This window comes from Denticeps clupeoides, chromosome 6 (genome assembly GCF_900700375.1).
Source record: "Denticeps clupeoides chromosome 6, fDenClu1.1, whole genome shotgun sequence".
Lineage (NCBI taxonomy): Eukaryota > Metazoa > Chordata > Actinopteri > Clupeiformes > Denticipitidae > Denticeps > Denticeps clupeoides.
In genome coordinates, this window is record NC_041712.1 from 12,837,595 (window position 1) to 12,859,107 (window position 21,513).

General features: G+C 43.2%; 2 protein-coding genes across 47 annotated transcripts in view; both read left to right on the forward strand.

The window, feature by feature from the left end:
• LOC114791987 (protocadherin beta-16-like) overlaps positions 1 to 21,513 on the forward strand; it is a 258,171-nt gene that overhangs the window by 215,981 nt on the left and 20,677 nt on the right. The window contains exon 1 of one of the 46 annotated variants that reach the window (XM_028982628.1): positions 15,097 to 17,924. The exons of 42 other annotated variants lie outside the window; for them this stretch is intronic. In XM_028982628.1, coding sequence (XP_028838461.1) covers positions 15,471 to 17,924 — 2,454 coding nt within the window. In that variant the 5' untranslated portion in view covers positions 15,097 to 15,470. Of the gene's footprint in view, positions 1 to 15,096; positions 17,925 to 19,168; positions 21,197 to 21,513 lie in introns of those variants that run through there. 3 more of the 46 variants (XM_028982643.1, XM_028982627.1, XM_028982641.1) reach the window with 3 other exon arrangements.
• LOC114791991 (protocadherin gamma-C5-like) lies at positions 10,829 to 14,886 on the forward strand. The gene has a single exon (XM_028982678.1). It carries the CDS (start codon positions 11,267 to 11,269, stop codon positions 13,814 to 13,816), a length of 2,550 nt encoding a protein of 849 aa, XP_028838511.1. The 5' UTR covers positions 10,829 to 11,266; the 3' UTR covers positions 13,817 to 14,886.

Below are 21,513 nucleotides of genomic sequence, written 5' to 3' on the forward strand. Positions count from 1 at the left end.
TTTAAATTTTATCTGAAGGCCCATATGCTGTAGTGTCAGATTGTAGGCGTGGTCTCCAATGAGTCATATTAACTCCAGAGTCATGTATGGCCTGCCTATGAATTATTTTGTACTTTTGGTTTGATGCATTGGTTTGATGGTACTTTTGCTACCTTTCCATGCTTGGATGGTTTATAATTTCCGTTTCCCTTCTATTTCACTACCTTGATTATATGCAGGCACCATACCATGCATTACCGTATAACAGCTAATAGAGGTTCCAACATGTACTACACAGTGTTACTGGTCATTTTTACATGGTGCATGCATGGCCACATGCTTTACCTGAATATAAGGGCAGGATGCAGACAAGAGTACTCAGATCATTATAACTACACTTTACAGCGGTCCTGCTTGGCCTCTTGTCACCTCCCCCAAACTCTCCTCCCAGCTCAAGCCCAGTGACCCACTTTACTGTCTGAGTTGCAGCTGTGAGGCTTCTCTGTGTCTTTTCCTGCACAAATGCTCTAAAACCCCAATCTATGGCCTGTTTGTCCTCGCTCACACAGCCAGATGTGTAACTTGGCAGTTTTTTTTCCCTCTTCTTCATCATTTGGCTTCCATTATGTCAAATTACTGGGCAGTGGTGCCTAGCAGGTAAGGAAACCAGCAATCAGAAGGTTGCCGGTTCGGGATTTGAGCCCACACACTGCTCCCCAGGTGCCTTTCAGGACTGCCCACTGCTCACCAAGATCAATGGGTTAAATGCGGAGGACACATTTTGTTGTGTCACCGTGTGCTGTGCTGTGTTGTGTTTCACAATGACGATCACTTCTCTTTCACTTTCACACTACTCTACAGTGCGAGTATAAAATTGTATAATGCAGAACAGTAATGGTTGCTTGACAGTGAAGAAAAAACTGATTTAGCAGCACAAAACAACAACACATGGCTAAGTGTTATACAGTCATCACTAAACAATGTTTGCACATTTGTTTGTGTTTGGCTTAATGCTAAATAGTATTATTAATGATAATGATACAAAACAAAAGGCACTTTGTACTGCAGAAGGGAGGGAGAGAATGCAATTCAGCAAAATGGAATTTATTTACAGACCACAAAATTAACAAAAGAATACTCTAGGCGAGGTCTGTCAAAAAGGACGTGCTGCCAGCATTTGGATATAAACCATAACATTAATGATGCCGGGTGGTGATTAGGAGGTGCACAGGTGTGATGCATGAAGTGGATGTGTCATCCAATGAGGTGAGGCTCAGTCCTTGGGTGCTGGTGATCTGATGCAGGTGTGTGTGTGTGTGTGTGTGTGTGTGTTATGCATCAGAAGGATGCTGCAGGACATCGCACACCTGTTCTGTACAGGACAGATCATTTGTTGTCCTTTCAGCATCAGGGATCATTTAAATGAGTCGCCTACTTCATATTTATCATAGCTAAAGATATTCAAAAAATATGAATAGACACATAAAAACAACAAAAAAAGCATTTTTATATTATTATATTATCTGTGAACATGGTGGATGTATGTGAAATGCATATGTATATTTCAAGCAGAATTACTTCAATATCGTTGTCTACAGAATAATATATGAGTGGGTAATCGAGCTGCAGCTTTTCCTTCAAAGTGATCTGCAGAGATTCTGTGGAAGGTCAGCCTGGTTGTCATGGCAACAGTCTGGGAGTGCTGCAGAAGAGCAGAATGCCCCAACAGACATACTTGTTTTTTGCCACATTCATTGTTGTTGCTGTTTTGGAGTTTAATGTGTTTTTACAGTCTGGTCTTATTCTGGTCTTTTTTCTAATATTGAATAATGTGTTTATATTTATATATATTTATAACACCCAATTGTCGAATTGTCTATCCCATTGCTCATGTATTCTCATTCTGCAGGTCTAGGTAAAATATGCATGAAGCCTCTGCTTGAAGGGTATGGATAAGACCTAGAGGGGTCCCCAATCTGCAGTTCTGGAGCTCCATGTGGCTCTTTCATCTTTACACTGTGGCTCCCTGTGGCTTTAAAAAATAAATAATAAATTAGGTGTATTTCATTTTCATGTATAGATTTTTACTGTGGTTTCAAATTTGAAGACTATTATTATATTTTTTCACTGAAAATATGCATCACAAATACAATATATGTTTATATGTCTCCCACCCCGCCAGTGCTGTTAATCAGTTTGTTCAGTAGTGTTTCAAAATCGGACTCCTCTTGGAGCGAGTAAACAGTTGTTTTTGATAGTGTTTAATTATTTGCATATGTTGACTTTAAGTTGATAAGAAATAGCATAGCACCACTAAGATAGGGTGAAGAGATCTCCTGTTTTCCCCAAACATGCCCGGCCAAGTTTTTAGACTGGGTCTGGGTGATTAAACATACCTCACGTCATCAGTTTCTACATGCATATTCATTCCGGGTTAAAAAAACAATGCCATTCATCCAAACAATTTGTAAAACCCCACATGAAGACCATGTGGTGTGGGAGAAAAGAATAGAGTGTGTAGAAAAAACTCTTTCTCCCTCCACACAAAGCACTGTATTCAACCACTCCAATTTGATGTTACCTGGCAGAAAGAGGCATGGCACAACAGAGGTTAGAAATGAACAGTTTCTAATTTATTAACACCGGTAAATAATTATTGTAGTTACATGTGAATATTGAATGTAAAAAGGTACCAAGGTTACAGAGAAAGTAAACATGAGAAGAAAGAGTAAAGAGGGAGAAGAGAAAGAGAAGGGAAAGAGAGGGAAACCCCCCTGAGCAAGATAGCTCAGAGGTCCCTTTTCCACATGTGTGCAGACATTTATACCCCTGGCCTACAGGAAGTTGTCACTGGCCTACAGGAAGTTGTCACTGGCCTACAGGAAGTTGTCACTGACCAATCAGAACCTGTTGTTTCTGATGTCACGCCCCCGGTGCCTCCCATTTGGTGAAGACAAAGAGGGTGGGCGGTCCTGACGGCTGATACTTCGCACGTTGACGTCGGACAAAAGACATGTAAAAACCGGGGTGTCGAATCTTCACCCACAACCGTCGACACAGGAATGTTACACTTCCCCCTGCAGACATCTGTTATGCAAGACAAAGCAGGCTCCCGCGATGTCCATTCTTACAGACGGCCGGTTGATCCCCTGGGGCACTCGAGTATTCAGGGTCCATGGGGATCACAATTGGGTCATGATTGTGTATCTGCTTGCTTCCTGGTCAGTCGGGAATTCAAATGTAGCCGATAGTTGTGGTTCTGTGTTCTTTGTGATCCTCAGGCGTCTGAGGTCACCCTTGTAGGGAAACCTGTCTTCTTGGCATAGATCAAACACAGCAGCATACATAGAATATTCAACTGGATCCAGGGCTTTTCACACTTGGTTGGGTTCTTTGTCTGGAGTGTGATGAGGTTTGCATACAGATTGTGCATGTAGAAAAACAGTGTTCATCGTACATTAAAACCAAACCAGAAAAACAAATGACAACAATGATCAGATACTGTAATGCAAAAAAACATGTAAATATAGTGGGAGGCTTAAAATGATATCAGGGAATTCATAACTCCGCAGATTTGCACTGGCTTATCAAGTCTAATCAACAACAGTGGCCGGAAAAATAAATACAAATAAATAAATAAAAAAGTCCCGCTTGTTGCCATGTGATTGGAGAATTACACCTTTATTAGTGAATTCATAACTCTGCGGATTTGCACCGGCTAACGAAGTTCAATCAACAACAGTGGCCGGAAAAATAAACACAAATAAATAAATAAAAAAGTCCCGCTTGTTGCCATGTGATTGGAGAATTACACCTTTATTAGGGAATTCATAACTCTGCGAATTTGCATCGGCTTAACGAAGTTCAATCAACAACAGTGGCCGGAAAAATAAACACAAATAAAATCCCGCTTGTTGCCATGTGATTAGAGAATTACACCTTTATCACTAAAAGCTATTATTTGAGATTATGGCATTGTTGAGGTGTTCAGAGAGAGAAACAGTTTCACATAAATTTAAATTCTGATCCTAAACATGTTGATCATACTGAACATGAATTTAAAATAAAAACATTTAAGTTTAACAGTGCAATTTCCAATCCCTGATCAGTTATTATCAAATTGTTCACCGTGGGACATGGTTTATGATGTTCAATGTAATACCAGTAATCTAAAATGTCACAAATCCTGGTTATTACTGGTTACAGTTTGGTTTGTGGGTTCATCTATTGTGCCAGCCATATCTACATGCCACATTGTAAGTGATACAGTAATTAGTCAATGTTCATTTTATACCTTGTCGGACTGGATCTGGATTTAGAAATGCCTCGGTTTCTACGGTCCCGGGCTTTTTAGGATATGTAGATCCTTTTTATTTAAATTAAAGCACATAGATTCTATTCCTCCCTATGCAGTAAAATTCAGATAAAAGAGACTTACGGTCACAGATCCACATCCGAGCAAAGGTATCACGTCGGGATCACCATTTGTAAAACCCCACATGAAGACCATGTGGTGTGGGAGAAAAGAATAGAGTGTGTAGAAAAAACTCTTTCTCCCTCCACACAAAGCACTGTATTCAACCACTCCAATTTGATGTTACCTGGCAGAAAGAGGCATGGCACAACAGAGGTTAGAAATGAACAGTTTCTAATTTATTAACACCGGTAAATAATTATTGTAGTTACATGTGAATATTGAATGTAAAAAGGTACCAAGGTTACAGAGAAAGTAAACATGAGAAGAAAGAGTAAAGAGGGAGAAGAGAAAGAGAAGGGAAAGAGAGGGAAACCCCCCTGAGCAAGATAGCTCAGAGGTCCCTTTTCCACATGTGTGCAGACATTTATACCCCTGGCCTACAGGAAGTTGTCACTGGCCTACAGGAAGTTGTCACTGGCCTACAGGAAGTTGTCACTGACCAATCAGAACCTGTTGTTTCTGATGTCACGCCCCCGGTGCCTCCCATTTGGTGAAGACAAAGAGGGTGGGCGGTCCTGACGGCTGATACTTCGCACGTTGACGTCGGACAAAAGACATGTAAAAACCGGGGTGTCGAATCTTCACCCACAACCGTCGACACAGGAATGTTACACTTCCCCCTGCAGACATCTGTTATGCAAGACAAAGCAGGCTCCCGCGATGTCCATTCTTACACAACCCCACAACCATGTGCACACGTTTCTGTTATGTTATGACGTCTAGATCTAGAGACGCTGTTATTGATTGCTGTTCTACTCACCTGTGTCTGCCTGTATAAGGGGCAGTGGTGGCCAAGCGGTTAAGGAAGCAGCGCTGTAATCAGAAGGTTGCCGGATCGAATCCCGATCCGCCAAGGTGCCACTGAGCAAAGTACCGTCCCCACACACTGCTCCCCGGGCGCCTGTCATGGCTGCCCACTGCTCACTCAGGGTGATGGTATAAATGCAGAGGACAAATTTCACTGTGTGCACCATGTGCTGTACTGCTGTGTATCACATGTGACAATCACTTCACTTTACTTTATAAATCTGCCCTGTTCGTCGGGTCATTGTCACGTGATGTTTCTCCAGTCTCGTGATGTTGTGCATATGTGTCCTTCTTCCTTACCATCACTAGCCAGTGTGTCAGACCTCCTTCCTCGCCATGTCAAGCCAGCATGACAAATGGCACATGCTAACATCAGGCTCATGACAATCGTGCAAAAATTGATTTCAGCTGTTCACCTCTGGAATTTGTTTAATGATATTCATATGTATAAAGCTGTTTCCTGGGCAGCAGTAGCAGTTTTAATGTTTTAAAACAAGAATCATTTAATGTACATAATTTTTGTGCGGTGGACTTTCTGTATGGATTTCCAATATGGATAATGTTACTTATCACCCTTGAATGTAGCAATGCTTATTCAGTGGTTAAGTTTAGTGTATAATGGAAAATGTAACATGTTATTGAGAATGTTTTAGACGTGATAATTTATTTAAAGTTCAGGACGCTGTCCCTAGAGACCCATGGATCTGACCTGTTTAGGTTGTCTCACCCCCATGGGGAAGTTTAACCTCTAATTTAAAATAGAAATGTTGATGTAGATGCCATGCCCTTAAAAGTTGTCTCATACATACGCAATTGGTCTTTACCATTCATTTCAGTGCAACATATTTAATTTTAAATAATACCTTAGGCTTAGCAAAAATTGTTTCTATGTCCCATGTTAGTCCCGTGTTGCAAACAGGTGGCAAACAGACACTGGTATCTGCCCATGGTGGCAAATAAACAACTTCAATTTGATTCTTTTAGACAAAGCGAAACATGGGGTAGAAGAAAAGTTGTGAGTTTGTGTCACAGTTGAGTCGGGTTTCCTCTGGGTTCTGCAGTTTCCTCTTGCTGTCCAAAATCATGGACAGTGTGTGAATTTGTGACACTGAATTGTGAATGAATGTTGTGTGCATGTGCATGTGTGTGTCTGCCTTCCCCCCTGTGCCAAGTGTCTCGGGGTGGGCTCCAGCAGCTATGACCCTGAGTAAGACTAAGTGATTATAGAAAGTGAGACAGAGAGACATGATTTGACTTTAGGGTTATATGTTGAGTAGAGGTTAGATAGAGCAATAAGGAGCAATATAGAAAGTGACATAATGAAATGTGTCCTCTGCGTTTAACCATCACTCTTAGTGAGCAGTGGGCAGCCATGAAAGGCACCCGGGGCGCAGTGTGTGGGGACGGTGCTTTGCTCAGTGGCATCTTAGGATTCGAACCTTCTGATTACGGGGCTGCTTCCTTAACCACCAGGCCACCACTTCCCCACTAACAGCATAATGCTTTACACAGTGTGCCATTGTGTTCTACAAAGTAATTTAAGTTGGTGAGTAAATTTACATTGTCACTGATTTACTTATTCAGTTATCCTCAGCAACCGTCTCTCTTCTGTATAAACTGTGGGATGGAATGTGTGCCATAAATTGCCAAAAATTTACTTTGACTGGAAAGCATGGCAAGCAGGAAAATTAGTGGGGCTGTTCAGCAAATGGAGATCCTATTAACAATCAAAAGAACTTAAAAAAAAAAGCTTGAAATAATCATTCTCAGAATGTGCCATCAAGTAATCATTCACCTTCATATGCCTCATAAAACAATTGAAAAAAACAAATACATAAGAGATGTGATACAGTATACAGTTTTTATTTCACAATGAATATTCTAGTTTTCTTGTAAAGTCTTGTATTCAAACTATGTAGCAACACAGCTGAATACAGGTTATAAATGGGGCAGTGGTGGCCTACTGGATAAGGAGTGGCCACGTAATCAGAAGGTTGCCGGTTCGAGTCCCGATCAACCACTGCTCACTGAGGGTGATGGGTTAAATGCATAGGACAAGATTCACTGTGTAAATCTTGTGCTGTGCTGCTGTGTATCACAAGTGACAATCACTTCACTTTAAGATTCTTTATTAGAAATGTTATGATTGTGTGTACTGTGTATCAAGACTCATTGTTGAATATTCAGTTAAACCATTTTTATTTATAGAACACTTATTACAATTTACATTGGTTCAAAGCACTTCACGTTAGAAACAAGCTCAAGCTCCTTTTTGCGCAATGCAAAGTAGTGCCATTTCTAAAATAGTGCCGTTATTTTTGTTTTACTTGATTTTATAACTGGCACTGTACAATGACCTGGAATGGTATATTGCACAGGGTACATGAGCACTGCTTAGTGCAGCTGAGCCAGCACAGGGGAAATCTGGATCAGGACATTTCCTCTGCAGCCGCAGTTGGGAGGAGGGTAGAGCATGGTGTGTGTGTGTGTGTGTGTGTGTGTGTCTGTGTCTGGTTTCAGGGTGGGGAGCAGGCTCTCTGCAATGCCATTGGCATTGTTTTACTGTGATCCTCTCCCCTGCTGAAAGCAGCTCTTTATTATCTCAGATGTAAGAAATAAAGCAAATGGAGCAGTGTTCTGATTTTATGGTAATTTACTGTTGGTAATATACTTACACATGGAATCAGACAACTCAAAAATCTCAGTTCTGATGTGTCCTCCTTTCACCTTTTGTTGTACACAATTGTATACAACTGGTCCACCATGATATTTCTCTCCTTCTCTGTATGGGGATTATATTTAAAAAAATCAGCTCAACACAAGCTTTTTATATGCTGTCCCCCTACATGTTATTTATTTTTATGGCTTCTGAAAATTTGCCTTCTTCCCAAATGTGGTTTTCAGGACAGCTTCTTCCCAGCCCCCAACTCCGCACACACAGGAGGTGTGTTGCCATGACAACAGGCTGAGTCACGATGTAGACTGGTCCATTTTATATCTCAGTAGGGGTAGTGTGTTGGATCTAGGGCTTTGTTCAGAAGGAGTGTACCCGCCCCCTACTGTATTGCTAATGGGAAGACGTCTTCCTTGCCCACCACTGTTGTTTAACTGTTGTTTGTCGTTAAAAGGTGATGATAAGTTGTTTTTATTAAAATTGTGCTTGGATGTGACCTGATATCATTATCTCATGAACGCTGACCTTCATATGTTTTATCAGTGATACCATTATGTGATCTTATCATTATGATTGCTTCTCTCCTATGCTGAAAAAAGTGTGAACACTGGCTTTAAAAAACATGAATCTGTCAACCCTAATATTTTAACATTACAGTAATGTGAATAAACCAAACAAACCTGCTGTAATTAGCATTAGAGTAAAGAAAGAAAACCATTTACTCATAAGCATAAATTAGACAGCTTAGTTTAAAAGAGCAAACTGCTTTAATGAGAAAACACATTAACACATTTACTTTTTTTCTATGCATATAAAAAGGTGAACACTGCCAACATTTTAAAACAGGAAGTAATCTGTAACACCTAATATTTTAGAAATGCTGTAATGTAAATAAACCAATCAAACCTGCTGAAACCTGTTTTTTATTTTTTTACATTACATCAATGGTAAATTGATGTGTGACAAAATCAATGGTGTGACAGATTACTTGAATTTTTTAAGTTTATCTAGAGTTCACTTTTTTCTGTGTAACTTGTGATGCAGGTTGTCAATTTTCTCTCCACAGCACGTAAATCATTTTTTTCGTATTATTTGATCTCTATTAACCACATTTTCCATTTTCTCTTTTTCTTCCATAAATATTGCTGTGACTTACTTCTCCACGTGTCCCCAAAATAAGGTAAGAGTGAATAATTTTTATATACATTTTTACCCACAACTAGTACATGTTTTTATGCCACAACTAGATTTAACTAATTCAACTAGATTTAGCTTATTTTACACCAGGTGAATGTCACACACAGCCCTGACCATCCACAGATCTGAAAGAAAATGTGTTTGGTCAGCCCAGGTCAGCTTCTTCTGTTTCTTCAGGGTCCAGTTAATTGCTTACATGCCCAGTGTAGGCACTTTCAGATATTGACAGGGTTTGGCATGGGTTGCCTGACCAGTCCATGTTTTGACACATTTTGTAGTCGGTAGTAAGGGTTTTAGAAATTTATCTTTTTTTTATTTATTTTATTCTTAGTTGTCTGGCCATTGTAATTTGGCTCTCTCAGGATCTCTCAGATCCTAATGCCAGTACTTCCTAAACATCAATTTGAGGAACTGACTGTATACTGACTTTTGCCGAACATCATTTCAAATCTCACTCTGAAAAAAGGAAACACTACAGTGACAGCAGGTTTGTTTAGTTTATTTAAATTACATCAATGCTAAAATTTTAGCTGTGACAGATTTTTAAGTGGTGTAAGGTTTCTTTTTTCAGTGTGGATAGCCACACCTTCACCTGGATCACATAAGACCTTTTTGATACCTGTATATACACACTAAAGACAACATGGTAATAAATGGTTGCATAAATATCGAGTCACTTTTAGTACATGACAGGTCAGTATGTATTTGAAATAATTGAATAAGGGTATATAATTTCAATAAATATATTATACTTTTTACATTCAGACTATACCACAACCAAGAACCAGACTTGTATTGTGATGCAACACTGATAACAAATGAACATGAACATCCTTTTCAGTGGTTTACACATATAGTTTTGTATGCAACAATTTATCCATTAACTTGTAGATGACTGTCTACAAAGAACTGACACACCATGCACACGCCAAGGAGTATACATTTGTATATTACAGCCATAAGAAAAGACTTCTTAATGTAATCACACCGAACCAATGTATTTTGGGGAAAAAAGCTTTGTGTTGACTCATGTCAATATAATATATTTTATTTTATTTAGTTTAATGATACTTATCCATACAAACGATATCAGTCACAATGCATAATGGGGTTGTTGTGTCTGTTAAGTGAAGCCTTTTTTTTTTTATCTGGTGCAACTGCACCCCCTCTCCGCCTGTGTGGCGCTGTCCGCCGTAGTGGTGCTGAAATACCATTCGCTTCACCCTGCTTCTGTGGCGCGTGGCACGGTCCTTTGTTGCTAGGGAGATTGTGTAGGATGACGTCATGGCATCCTCTAATGTGGGATTTATAGGACGACACAAATCTTTTGTACTTAATACTAGGATTTTATTAATTTGAACGCTCAGTCGTGTACCTTACTTAAACTACATTTGAAATATATTATAATCAATTTTATGTCTTAACCTCCCCCTCCTGCTGCAGTATGTTATACACGAAACAGAATAGCCTCCTTCTTATTCTCTGCTCGTCTCTGACCACCCCTCCCCTTCGTCTCTGCGCATTCTGATGAGACTCTGCACTTCCCTGGTATCGCCACACGAAGGCAGGAGCAGAACAGAAAGGATTTTGAACCAGGGTTGATAATAATAATAATAATAAAAGAACAATAATAATAATAATTATTGTTTTGATTATAATAATAATAATAATTATTATTATTTTGCGGGTTTTTTATTGTATTTGTAGTTTTTATTGCATAGTTATTATTTGTTTGATTACTAGTATTATAGTTGTAGTGTTATTTTAAAAGCGTAGAGAAATGCTTAAAATGGAATTATTTCAATTTTAGTTATTTCTCGCGAATGTACTCTGCGAACATGGCATTGCAGCACATTGTCTCTGTCTTTAAACGGGAAACAGGATATCATTGGTTGTAAGATGGTCGTGTCTTCCACCAATGGCGAGCAGGAGTGTGGAAAGGGATCGAGTGCTTCTGTCGGTTGTCGCTCGGAGACCAGTGCTGGAAGAACACTGGAAACGGCATTACGTGCTGGGCACAAAGGATTACTTTTCTTGTTGTTTTGGAATATGACTATGGATTTAAGACAATGTGTGGGATTATTTAGTTGTGTGGGATACACCCGGTGATAGATTTTTTTTTAAAAGACACAATGGAAGTGTTGTTTTTTCAGAAGTGGTCGGTTGTGTGCTTTTGCCTTTTGTGGAATACAGTTGTGACTCAGAATCGCTATACGATTCCAGAGGAGCTGAACGTGGGCTCCGTGGTCGCAAATGTGGCTAAAGACCTTGGTTTGAGCCTGTCAGAGATTTCTAGGCGCAGGTTACGGATTGCCTCCGAGACCGGTAAGCAGTATTTTAGTCTGGATGTGAGGAAGGGCGAGCTCTTGGTAAATGAAAGACTGGACAGAGAGAGCCAGTGCGCGCACACGGTGCCGTGCGTGTTGCCTCTCGAGGCTGTGCTCGAAAATCCCCTGCAGTTGCATCGAATCGAGGTCGAGGTACAAGACATCAACGACAACGCTCCCAGCTTTTTATCTAACGAGCGCGTGTTGAATATTCCCGAATCGATCCAGCCCGGTGCGAGGTTCCCGCTGGAGAAGGCGGAAGACCCGGACGTGGCTTCGAACACCCTGCGCTCCTACAGTCTCAGCAGCAACGACAACTTTGTACTAAACGTGAAAAACCAGGATGGGGCGAAAATCCCGGAGCTGGTTCTGGAGAGACCTCTGGACCGCGAGAAGCAGGCGGTGCACACGCTCACGCTCACGGCGGTGGACGGGGGCAGCCCGGTGCTGTCAGGCTCCACGAAAATCACCGTTATGGTGCTGGATAATAATGACAATGCCCCTCAGTTCGAGAGACAGTTTTATGAGGCGCACATCAAGGAAAACGCATCGCCCGGTACCGAAGTTTTGTCCGTCAGAGCCACGGATTTCGACGATGCGCAAAATGGAGAGGTGGAGTACTTTCTTGGAGACCAGACACCGGACGCAGTGCAAGCTCTGTTTACCATTAATTCAGACACCGGTGTTATTGAAGTGAGGGGACAGCTGGATTTCGAAACCGCGAATTTACACAAATTTGACGTCCTTGCCAAAGACAGGGGGAATCCGAGAATGGAGGGGCACTGCAGTGTCAAGGTAAAGATCACGGATGTAAACGACAACGCGCCAGAAATCGTCATTACTTCACTGTCGAGCCCCGTGGCCGAAAACTCGCCCGTCGGCACTGTCGTTGCGCTCATCAGCGCGAAGGACGCCGACAGCGGCGAAAACGGGAAAGTCAAGTTGAATATCTCTTTAGGGGTGCCGTTCAGCCTGAACCGATCTCAGTCATCCAGCCATTACGCGCTGGTGACAAATGGACCGGTAGATCGCGAGACGCACTCGCTCTACGAGATAGAACTACACGCTGTAGATTCAGGATCGCCGCCCATGTCTGCTAAAAAGACAGTCACTGTCACTGTTTCCGACGCGAATGACAACCCTCCCATGTTCTCTCAGCCATCGTATACGGCGTTTGTGAAAGAGAACTGCGCGCCGGGAACAATACTGTCCACAGTGGAGGCGCGGGATCCCGACGTGGGAGAAAACGCAAGAATCACTTATTCCATTTTAGATTCGAAGACGCGGGACGTGGTTGTATCTTCTTATTTCTACATGAACGCAGATAACGGCAGCTTGTTTAGCATGCACTCATTCGACTATGAAAAGCTGAAAGTTTTCCAGGTCGTTGTTCAGGCTACAGACCAGGGCTCTCCGCCGCTTAGCAGCAACGTCACCGTCCACGTCTTTATTCTGGACCAAAACGACAATGTCCCCGCTGTTATTTACCCCTCCACGCTCATGGGCTCCGTGTCACACCAGAGGATGCCGCGCTCCGCTAAGGCGGGACACCTCGTTACCAAGGTAACGGCCGTGGACGCGGACTCGGGACACAACGCCTATATTTCCTATAGACTCGCGGACGCCACAGACTCGTCTCTGTTCAGCGTCAATCTGTATACTGGGGAGGTGAGGACTAAACGCTCAGTTTCCGAGCAGGACGACTCCTCCCAGAGACTGATTCTAGAGATAAAGGACAATGGGGAGCCGGTCCAGTCCACCACAGTCACGGTGGAGATCCTGTTAGAGGAAGGACTCCACGAACCGGTTTCAGACTTCAGACCCAAATCATCCGAGGCCGAGAGGAAAAGCACAAAACTCACTTTTTATTTGATCATCTCTCTAGCGGCCGTGTCCGTGTTGTCTTTGTTAACGTTTCTCATTTTACTGATCAAATGCGCTAGAAACAGTCGGGGCAGCTCGGGCTGCTGCATCAGAAGGGGAGACTCTGATGGATACAAGAACCCCAACAGGAACCTGCAGATCCAGCTCAACACTGACGGGCCTATTAAATATGTGGAGGTCCTGGGAGGAGACATGATGTCTCAGAGTCAGTCGTTCGGCTCCTACCTCTCTCCAATGTCAGAGTTCAGTGACTTCACCCTCGTTAAACCCTGCAGCACCTTAGACTTTAAGGAGTCGCTCAGCGTGCTTGATGCATCTTTACCAGACAGCGCGTGGACGTTTGAGAGTCAGCAGGTGAGATTTTTCTCCTCAAGTTTAGAGAATCCAACAGACTTCTGTTATTGTGCCTTTTTAATAAACGCAGCGTGGCACATTTTCTTCTTTATTGCAATTCCACCTGTATTATTTTAACATCATATTTTTATTAAGACTACTACAATGTGTCAAGCCTGCTTCTGAATAACCTCAATTCCCCCCAGTTACTTGATTTTATTTTAGTTGTGTTCTCCATATAGTAGACATTTTAAGAAAATGACAGTTTGTCTGCAAATTTGTACCTGTGTAGACAGAGGCATGAATGTTTCAGCTCCATGGTTATGGACAGTGAAACATGTTCTTACCAAAGCATTCACACTCTAGAGGTTTATTTCGTGAACTTCGACGAATCCATGAATCTCAGGCCATTTGTAATCATTTTATTCATTTAAATACAATATCTAAATTGTACTTAATTTGCTCCTTCAGACCTTCATTTCAGTGGTTTGGCAGTGTCGTCCTAGCGGGGAAAGAAACAGAGGACACATTTTGTTGTGTGCACCATGTGCTGTGCTGCAGTGCTTCACAATGACAATCATGGAAAAAAGATAGCCGTACCAATGTATGTGCGTTTCTATATGTGTTGGGTCTTGAGAAACTGGGCATGTTCAGTCTGAATTACCTTATAATTAAAAGCATATTGCATGTTGACTAACTGGTAGTGATCTATTTATAGCTTTAGTGTGGTCCACCTTTGAGATAATTTTACAGTTAAATCAAGTAGAAAATCTACATTTTCATAAAAAATCTCTCAACAGTTTATTCACCCAAGGCATTTATGTCACAGAAAAACACTCACAATGTCGCATTATGAATCTGTGAGCATAGTTCCACATTTAGAGGTAATATTAGCAGCTGTCAGTCATCAGTGGAGGCCAGTTTTATATGTGTGACTTGTATTGAGTTTTAGAATATTCTGTTTCTTACATATATTCTATGTAATATAGCACTATGTGTATTGTGTTTCAGTTAAGATTGATTTATTCAGGACAAATTGCACTTTGGAAAAGTATTTTTAAATATTCTGATGTGTTAAGTGCATCATTGAAGTTTGGGTGGCAATCTTGTCAAGGGGCAGTGGTGGCCTCGCCCCGTAATCAGAAGGTTACCAGTTCGAATCATGAGCCGCCAAACTGCCACTGAAGTGCCTATGAGCAAAGCACCATCCCCACACACTGCTCCCCGGGCACCTGTCATGGCTTCCCACTGCTCACTAAGGGTGATGGTTAAAAGCAGAGGACACATTTCGTTGTGTCACTGTGTGCTGTGTATCACAATGACAATCACTTCACTTTCATTTTCAACTAATTTATTGTGGTTTCTTATAAATAGGTTTATTGGTTTAGACAAAAAGATTTCGATTCTTCCATTAAACAAACTGAGCTCCATACCAAGAAATGTCAAATCACGACTCTCTGCAGATGCAGGGAGACAGAGAACTCTGAAATCAAGCATGAGCTCTTTATCATGGAGGGGGGGGCGGGCTCGTTGCATCCATTGGTCTAGGCTGTGTTAAGCTCTGCACCAATAGCATGCGGGACTGCACAAAGAGATCCAGTCCCTCCCCTTCACTCGACTCGTGTCCCTTACAATGATCAGAGCTGCGTGAGACAGGACAGCGTCCACCATGGCGGGATAACACTGCTCAGGAGCCGGATCTTTCTAAGCATGGGATGTATTTTTCTACCGTTTTTATTCTGCCCGTTAAAGAAAGCAAATTGATGGAAAGAACAGTCGACCTGTGGGAGATATGAGGTTCTATCGACGTTGCGGGCGCTGGGGGTGGCAGGGGACATGGATCTGCTGCTTCGTTCTTTGGTGGAGAGGCGCAGGGGCGCAGATTCGCTACACGATCCCGGAGGAGCTGAAGGAGGGCTCCGTTGTCGGAAACGTGGCGAAAGATCTCGGTTTGCAAATCTCGGACGTCACCGGCCGTAAGTTACGCATCGCCTCTCAGTCGGAGAAGCCGTTCTTCACCGTGGACGTGGGGAGAGGAGCGCTGGTTGTGAACGAGAGGATAGACAGAGAGGCGCTGTGCGGACAAAGCGCCGCGTGTATCCTGCCGTTACAGATCGTTGTAGAAAATCCTTTGCAGCTGCATCGTTTAGAAATCGACGTTCAAGATATAAACGATAATGCTCCGCAATTTCTTTCACAGAAAAGCACACTGAAAATCGCAGAATCTGTAACGCCGGTTGGAGCGCGATTTCCGTTAGAAAGCGCAAGTGACCCAGATGTCGGCAGCAATAGCTTGCGCTCATACATGTTAAATAACAACGAATGGTTTCGGTTGGATATTAAAACTCTCGAAGATGGACGGATGGTACCGGAACTGATCGTGGAGAAGGATTTGGACCGAGAGAAGCAGGCGATTCACAATTTAGTACTAACCGCCTTGGACGGCGGGAAGCCAGTTAAATCGGGCACGTCGCTGATACAAGTAGTTGTCCAGGACGTCAATGACAATAAACCTCAGTTTGAAAAGATGAAGTACGAGACGCAGCTCAGAGAAAACTCGGAGCCTGGACTTCACGTGCTGAAACTGAAAGCCACGGACTTAGACGACGGCGTTAACGGACAGCTACGGTACTTGTTCAGCGCGCACACCTCAGATGACGTCAAAAAGCTGTTCAGCATTAACCCAGACACGAGCGAAATAACCGTGGCGGGGAAAATAGATTATGAACTCAGTAAACTCTATAGGTTCAATGTGTCTGCAAGAGACAAGGGGACCCCGGAATTAGAAGGCCATTGTTCTGTTCAGATAACGGTTATTGATGAGAACGACAACGCGCCAGAGGTCGTGCTGACGTCGTCACCGAGTCCTATCAACGAAAACGCGTCTGTAGGTACAGTTGTGGCTCTGATCAATATAAATGACATGGACTCCGGAGAGAACGGGAAATTAAGCATTAAAGTGACTACAGGGTCCCCATTCGAATTGAAGCCGTCGTTCGATAACCACTACTCCTTGGTCACGAGCGCTCTCCTGGATCGCGAAAAATATTCAGAATATAACGTAGAGATTGTTGCGTCCGACGCCGGTTCACCCCGTCAAACAACAAGCAAAATTATTAACGTTAAAATTCTGGACGTGAATGACAATCCCCCCGTTTTCTCACAGCCGGATTATAACGTTTATGTTAAAGAAAATAATGCAGCGGGCGCGTCTTTGTTCACTGTCAGCGCGTCGGATCATGACAAAGACAAAAACGCAATGATTAATTATTCCATATTAGATACGAAATTTGACCACGTTCCGACGTCGTCTTATTTTTACGTAAATGCAGAAAACGGGACGCTCTACAGCATGAACTCGTTTGACTACGAGAAAACGAAACTGTTCCAGGTCGTTGTTCAGGCTACAGACCAGGGCTCTCCTCCGCTCAGCAGCAACGTCACCGTCCACGTCTTTATTCTGGACCAGAACGACAACGTCCCCGCTGTTATTTACCCCTCCACGCTCATGGGCTCCGTGTCACACCAGAGGATGCCGCGCTCCGCTAAGGCGGGACACCTCGTTACCAAGGTAACGGCCGTGGACGCGGACTCGGGACACAACGCCTATATTTCCTATAGACTCGCGGACGCCACAGACTCGTCTCTGTTCAGCGTCAATCTGTATACTGGGGAGGTGAGGACTAAACGCTCAGTTTCCGAGCAGGACGACTCCTCCCAGAGACTGATTCTAGAGATAAAGGACAATGGGGAGCCGGTCCAGTCCACCACAGTCACGGTGGAGATCCTGTTAGAGGAAGGACTCCACGAACCTGTTTCAGACTTCAGACCCAAATCATCCGAGGCCGAGAGGAAAAGCACAAAACTCACTTTTTATTTGATCATCTCTCTAGCGGCCGTGTCCGTGTTGTCTTTGTTAACGTTTCTCATTTTACTGATCAAATGCGCTAGAAACAGTCGGGGCAGCTCGAGCTGCTGCATCAGAAGGGGAGACTCTGATGGATACAAGAACCCCAACAGGAACCTGCAGATCCAGCTCAACACTGACGGGCCTATTAAATATGTGGAGGTTCTGGGAGGAGACATGATGTCTCAGAGTCAGTCGTTCGGCTCCTACCTCTCTCCAATGTCAGAGTTCAGTGACTTCACCCTCGTTAAACCCTGCAGCACCTTAGACTTTAAGGAGTCGCTCAGCGTACTTGATGCATCTTTACCAGACAGCGCGTGGACGTTTGAGAGTCAGCAGGTGAGATTTTTCTCCTCAAGTTTAGAGAATCCTACAACAGACCTCTGTTGTTGTGCCTTTTTAATAAACGCAGCGTGGCACATTTTCTCCTTTATTGCAATTCCACCTGTATTATTTTAACATCATATTTGTGTTAAGATTCCTCAAATGTGACAAGCTTGCTTCTGAATAACCTCAAATCTTCCCAATAATTTATTTTATTTTAGTTGTGTTCTCCATGTATTTGATATTTTAAGAAAATGACAATTTGTCCTGTGTTGACAGACGCATGAATGTTTCAGCACCATGGTTATGGACAGTGACATATGTGAAAACATGGTGTTGCAGTGACAATGAAACCTGCTCTTTTCAAGGCTTACGCGCTCTAACGGTTTATTTTGTGAACTTCGACGAATCCATGCATCTCGGGCCATTTGTAATTGTTTTATTATTTTAATAATAATATCTAAATAGTACTTAATCTGCTCCTTCAGACCTTCATTTCAGTGCTTTGGCAGTAGTGTCCTAGTGGGTAAGGAAACAGAGGACACATTTTAAAAAGATAGCCGTACCAATGTATGTGCGTTTCTATATGTGTTGGGTCTTGGGAAACTGGTCATGTTCAGTCTGAATTACCTTATAATTAAAAGCATATTGCATGTTGACTAACTGGTAGTGATCTATTTATAGCTTTAGTGTGGTCCACCTTTGAGATAATCTTACAGTTAAGTCAACTAGGACAATCTACATTTTCACAAAAAAATCTCTCAACAGTTTATTCAGCCAAGGCATTTATGTCACAGGAAAACACTCACAATGTCACGTTGTGAATCTGTGAGCATAGTTCCACATTTAGAGGTAATATTAGCAGCTGTCAGTCATCAATGGGGACCAGTTTTATATGTGCGACTTGTATTGAGTTTTTAGACAGAATATTCAGTTTCTTACATATCTTCTATGTAATATAACACTAGGTAGAGTGTATTATCACGTTAGTATCATGTTCCAGTTAAGATTGATTTATTCAGGACAAAGTAAATATTCTGATGTGTAGAGTGCATCCTTACAGTTTGGGTGTCGACCTGGTTGACCTGGATGACCTTGATGTCTTGTCATATGGCAGTGGTGGCCTTGTGGCCCCTAATCAGAAGGTCGCCAGTTTGAATCCTGAGCTGCCAAGGTGACACTGAGGTGCCTCTGAGCAAAGCACCGTCCTCACTTCTCACTCAGGGTGATGGTTAAAAGCAGAGGACACATTTCGTTGTGTGACTGTGTGCTGTGCTGTGTTTCACAATGACGATCACTTCACTTTCATTTTCAATGAATTTATTGTGGTTTCTTATAAATATGTTTATTGGTTTAGATAAAAATATTTAGATTCTCCCATTAAACAAAGTTATTTCAGTACAAAGGAATTTAAAATCATGACTCTCTGCAGATGCAGGGAGACAGAGAACTCTGAAAGCATGAGCTCTTTATCCTGGAGGGGGGGGCGGGCTCTTTGCATCCATTGGTCTAGGCTGTGTTAAGCTCTGCACCAATAGCATGCAGGACTGCACAAAGAGATCCAGTCCCTCCCCTTCGCTCGACTCGTGTCCCTTACAATGATCAGAGCTGCGTGAGACAGGACAGCGTCCACCATGGCGGGATAACGCTGCTCAGGAGCCGGACCTTTCTAAGCATGGGATGTATTTTTATGTCGATTTTATTCTGCCCGTAAAAGAAAGCAAATTGATGGAAAGAACAGTCGACCTGTGGGAGATATGAGGTTCTATCGACGTTGCGGGCGCTGGGGGTGGCAGGGGACATGGATCTGCTGCTTCGTTCTTTGGTGGAGAGGCGCAGGGGCGCAGATTCGCTACACGATCCCGGAGGAGCTGAAGGAGGGCTCCGTTGTCGGAAACGTGGCGAAAGATCTCGGTTTGCAAATCTCGGACGTCACCGGCCGTAAGTTACGCATCGCCTCTCAGTCGGAAAAGCCGTTCTTCACCGTGGACGTGGGGAGAGGAGCGCTGGTTGTGAACGAGAGGATAGACAGAGAGGCGCTGTGCGGACAAAGCGCCGCGTGTATCCTGCCGTTGGAGATTGTCATAGAAAACCCGCTGCAGCTGCACCGCTTAGAGATTGAAATACAAGATGTAAACGACAACGCACCGCAATTCCCTTTAGAGGTCATTACCCTAAAAATCGCAGAATCTGTAACCCCAATAGGTGCGCGTTTCCCTCTAGAAGGCGCAGTCGACCCTGATGTCGGTAGTAACAGCTTGCATTCATACACACTGGAGAACAACGAGTGTTTTCGATTAAATGTTAAAGTTCTAGAAGATGGTCGGAAGGTGCCCGAGCTGATTTTAGACAGAGCTCTGGACCGAGAGAAGCAGGGGGTTCACAAATTAGTGCTAACGGCTTTAGATGGCGGGAGTCCAGTGAAGTCGGGCACCACGTTAATACAGGTAAACGTTCTCGATATTAACGACAACGAACCTAAATTCGAGCAAGCTAAATATAGAGCCACCCTTAAAGAGAATTCAGAAAGAGGTGTTAGTGTGTTGCAGATAAAAGCCACTGATTTAGATGAAGGTCCGAACAGCGAAATACAATATTTTTTCGGCGCCCATACTTCAGATACGGTTAAAAGAATATTTGGCGTCAATCAAGACACGGGGGAAATCAAAGTGATTGATAAAATAGATTATGAAGAAAGCAAACTACTGACGTTTGACGTCACTGCAAAAGACAAAGGGACCCCGGAGCTGGACGGCCACTGTTCCGTGCAGATTACAGTTATAGACGAAAACGACAACGCGCCTGAGGTGGTGCTGACGTCCCCGCCCAGTCCCGTTAACGAAAACGCGGCTGTCGGCACCGTTGTGGCTCTGGTAAAAGTCAGGGACATGGACTCGGGAGACAATGGCAAAGTCAACATCAGAGTGTCTGCTGGCTCTCCGTTTGAACTCAGGCCGTCGTTCGATAATCACTACTCCTTGGTGACGAATGCGCGTTTGGACCGTGAGATAAATCCAGAGTATGATGTCGAGATCGTAGCATCTGACTCCGGTTCACCCCCTCAGACAACGAAACAAATTATTCATGTAAAAATACTGGACGTAAATGACAGTCCTCCAGTTTTCGCACAGACGTCGTATGACGTGTATGTTAAAGAAAACAACGCAGCAGGCGTGTCGTTGTTCAGTGTTTCTGCGTCCGACCAGGACAAGGATAAAAATGCGAAAATTGTTTATTCTATTTTAGACACGAAACTTAAAGATGTTCCAGTCCTGTCTTATTTTTACATAAATGCAGAAAACGGGACGCTCTACAGCATGAACTCGTTTGACTACGAGAAAACGAAACTGTTCCAGGTCGTTGTTCAGGCTACAGACCAGGGCTCTCCTCCGCTCAGCAGCAACGTCACCGTCCACGTCTTTATTCTGGACCAGAACGACAACGTCCCCGCTGTTATTTACCCCTCCACGCTCATGGGATCCGTGTCACACCAGAGGATGCCGCGCTCCGCTAAGGCGGGACACCTCGTTACCAAGGTAACGGCCGTGGACGCTGACTCGGGACACAACGCCTATATTTCCTATAGACTCGCGGACGCCACAGA

Bases quoted from the DNA above. Each gene is read 5' to 3' on its own strand.
- LOC114791991 (XM_028982678.1), top strand. From the start codon at position 11,267: ATGGAAGTGTTGTTTTTTCAGAAGTGGTCGGTTGTGTGCTTTTGCCTT.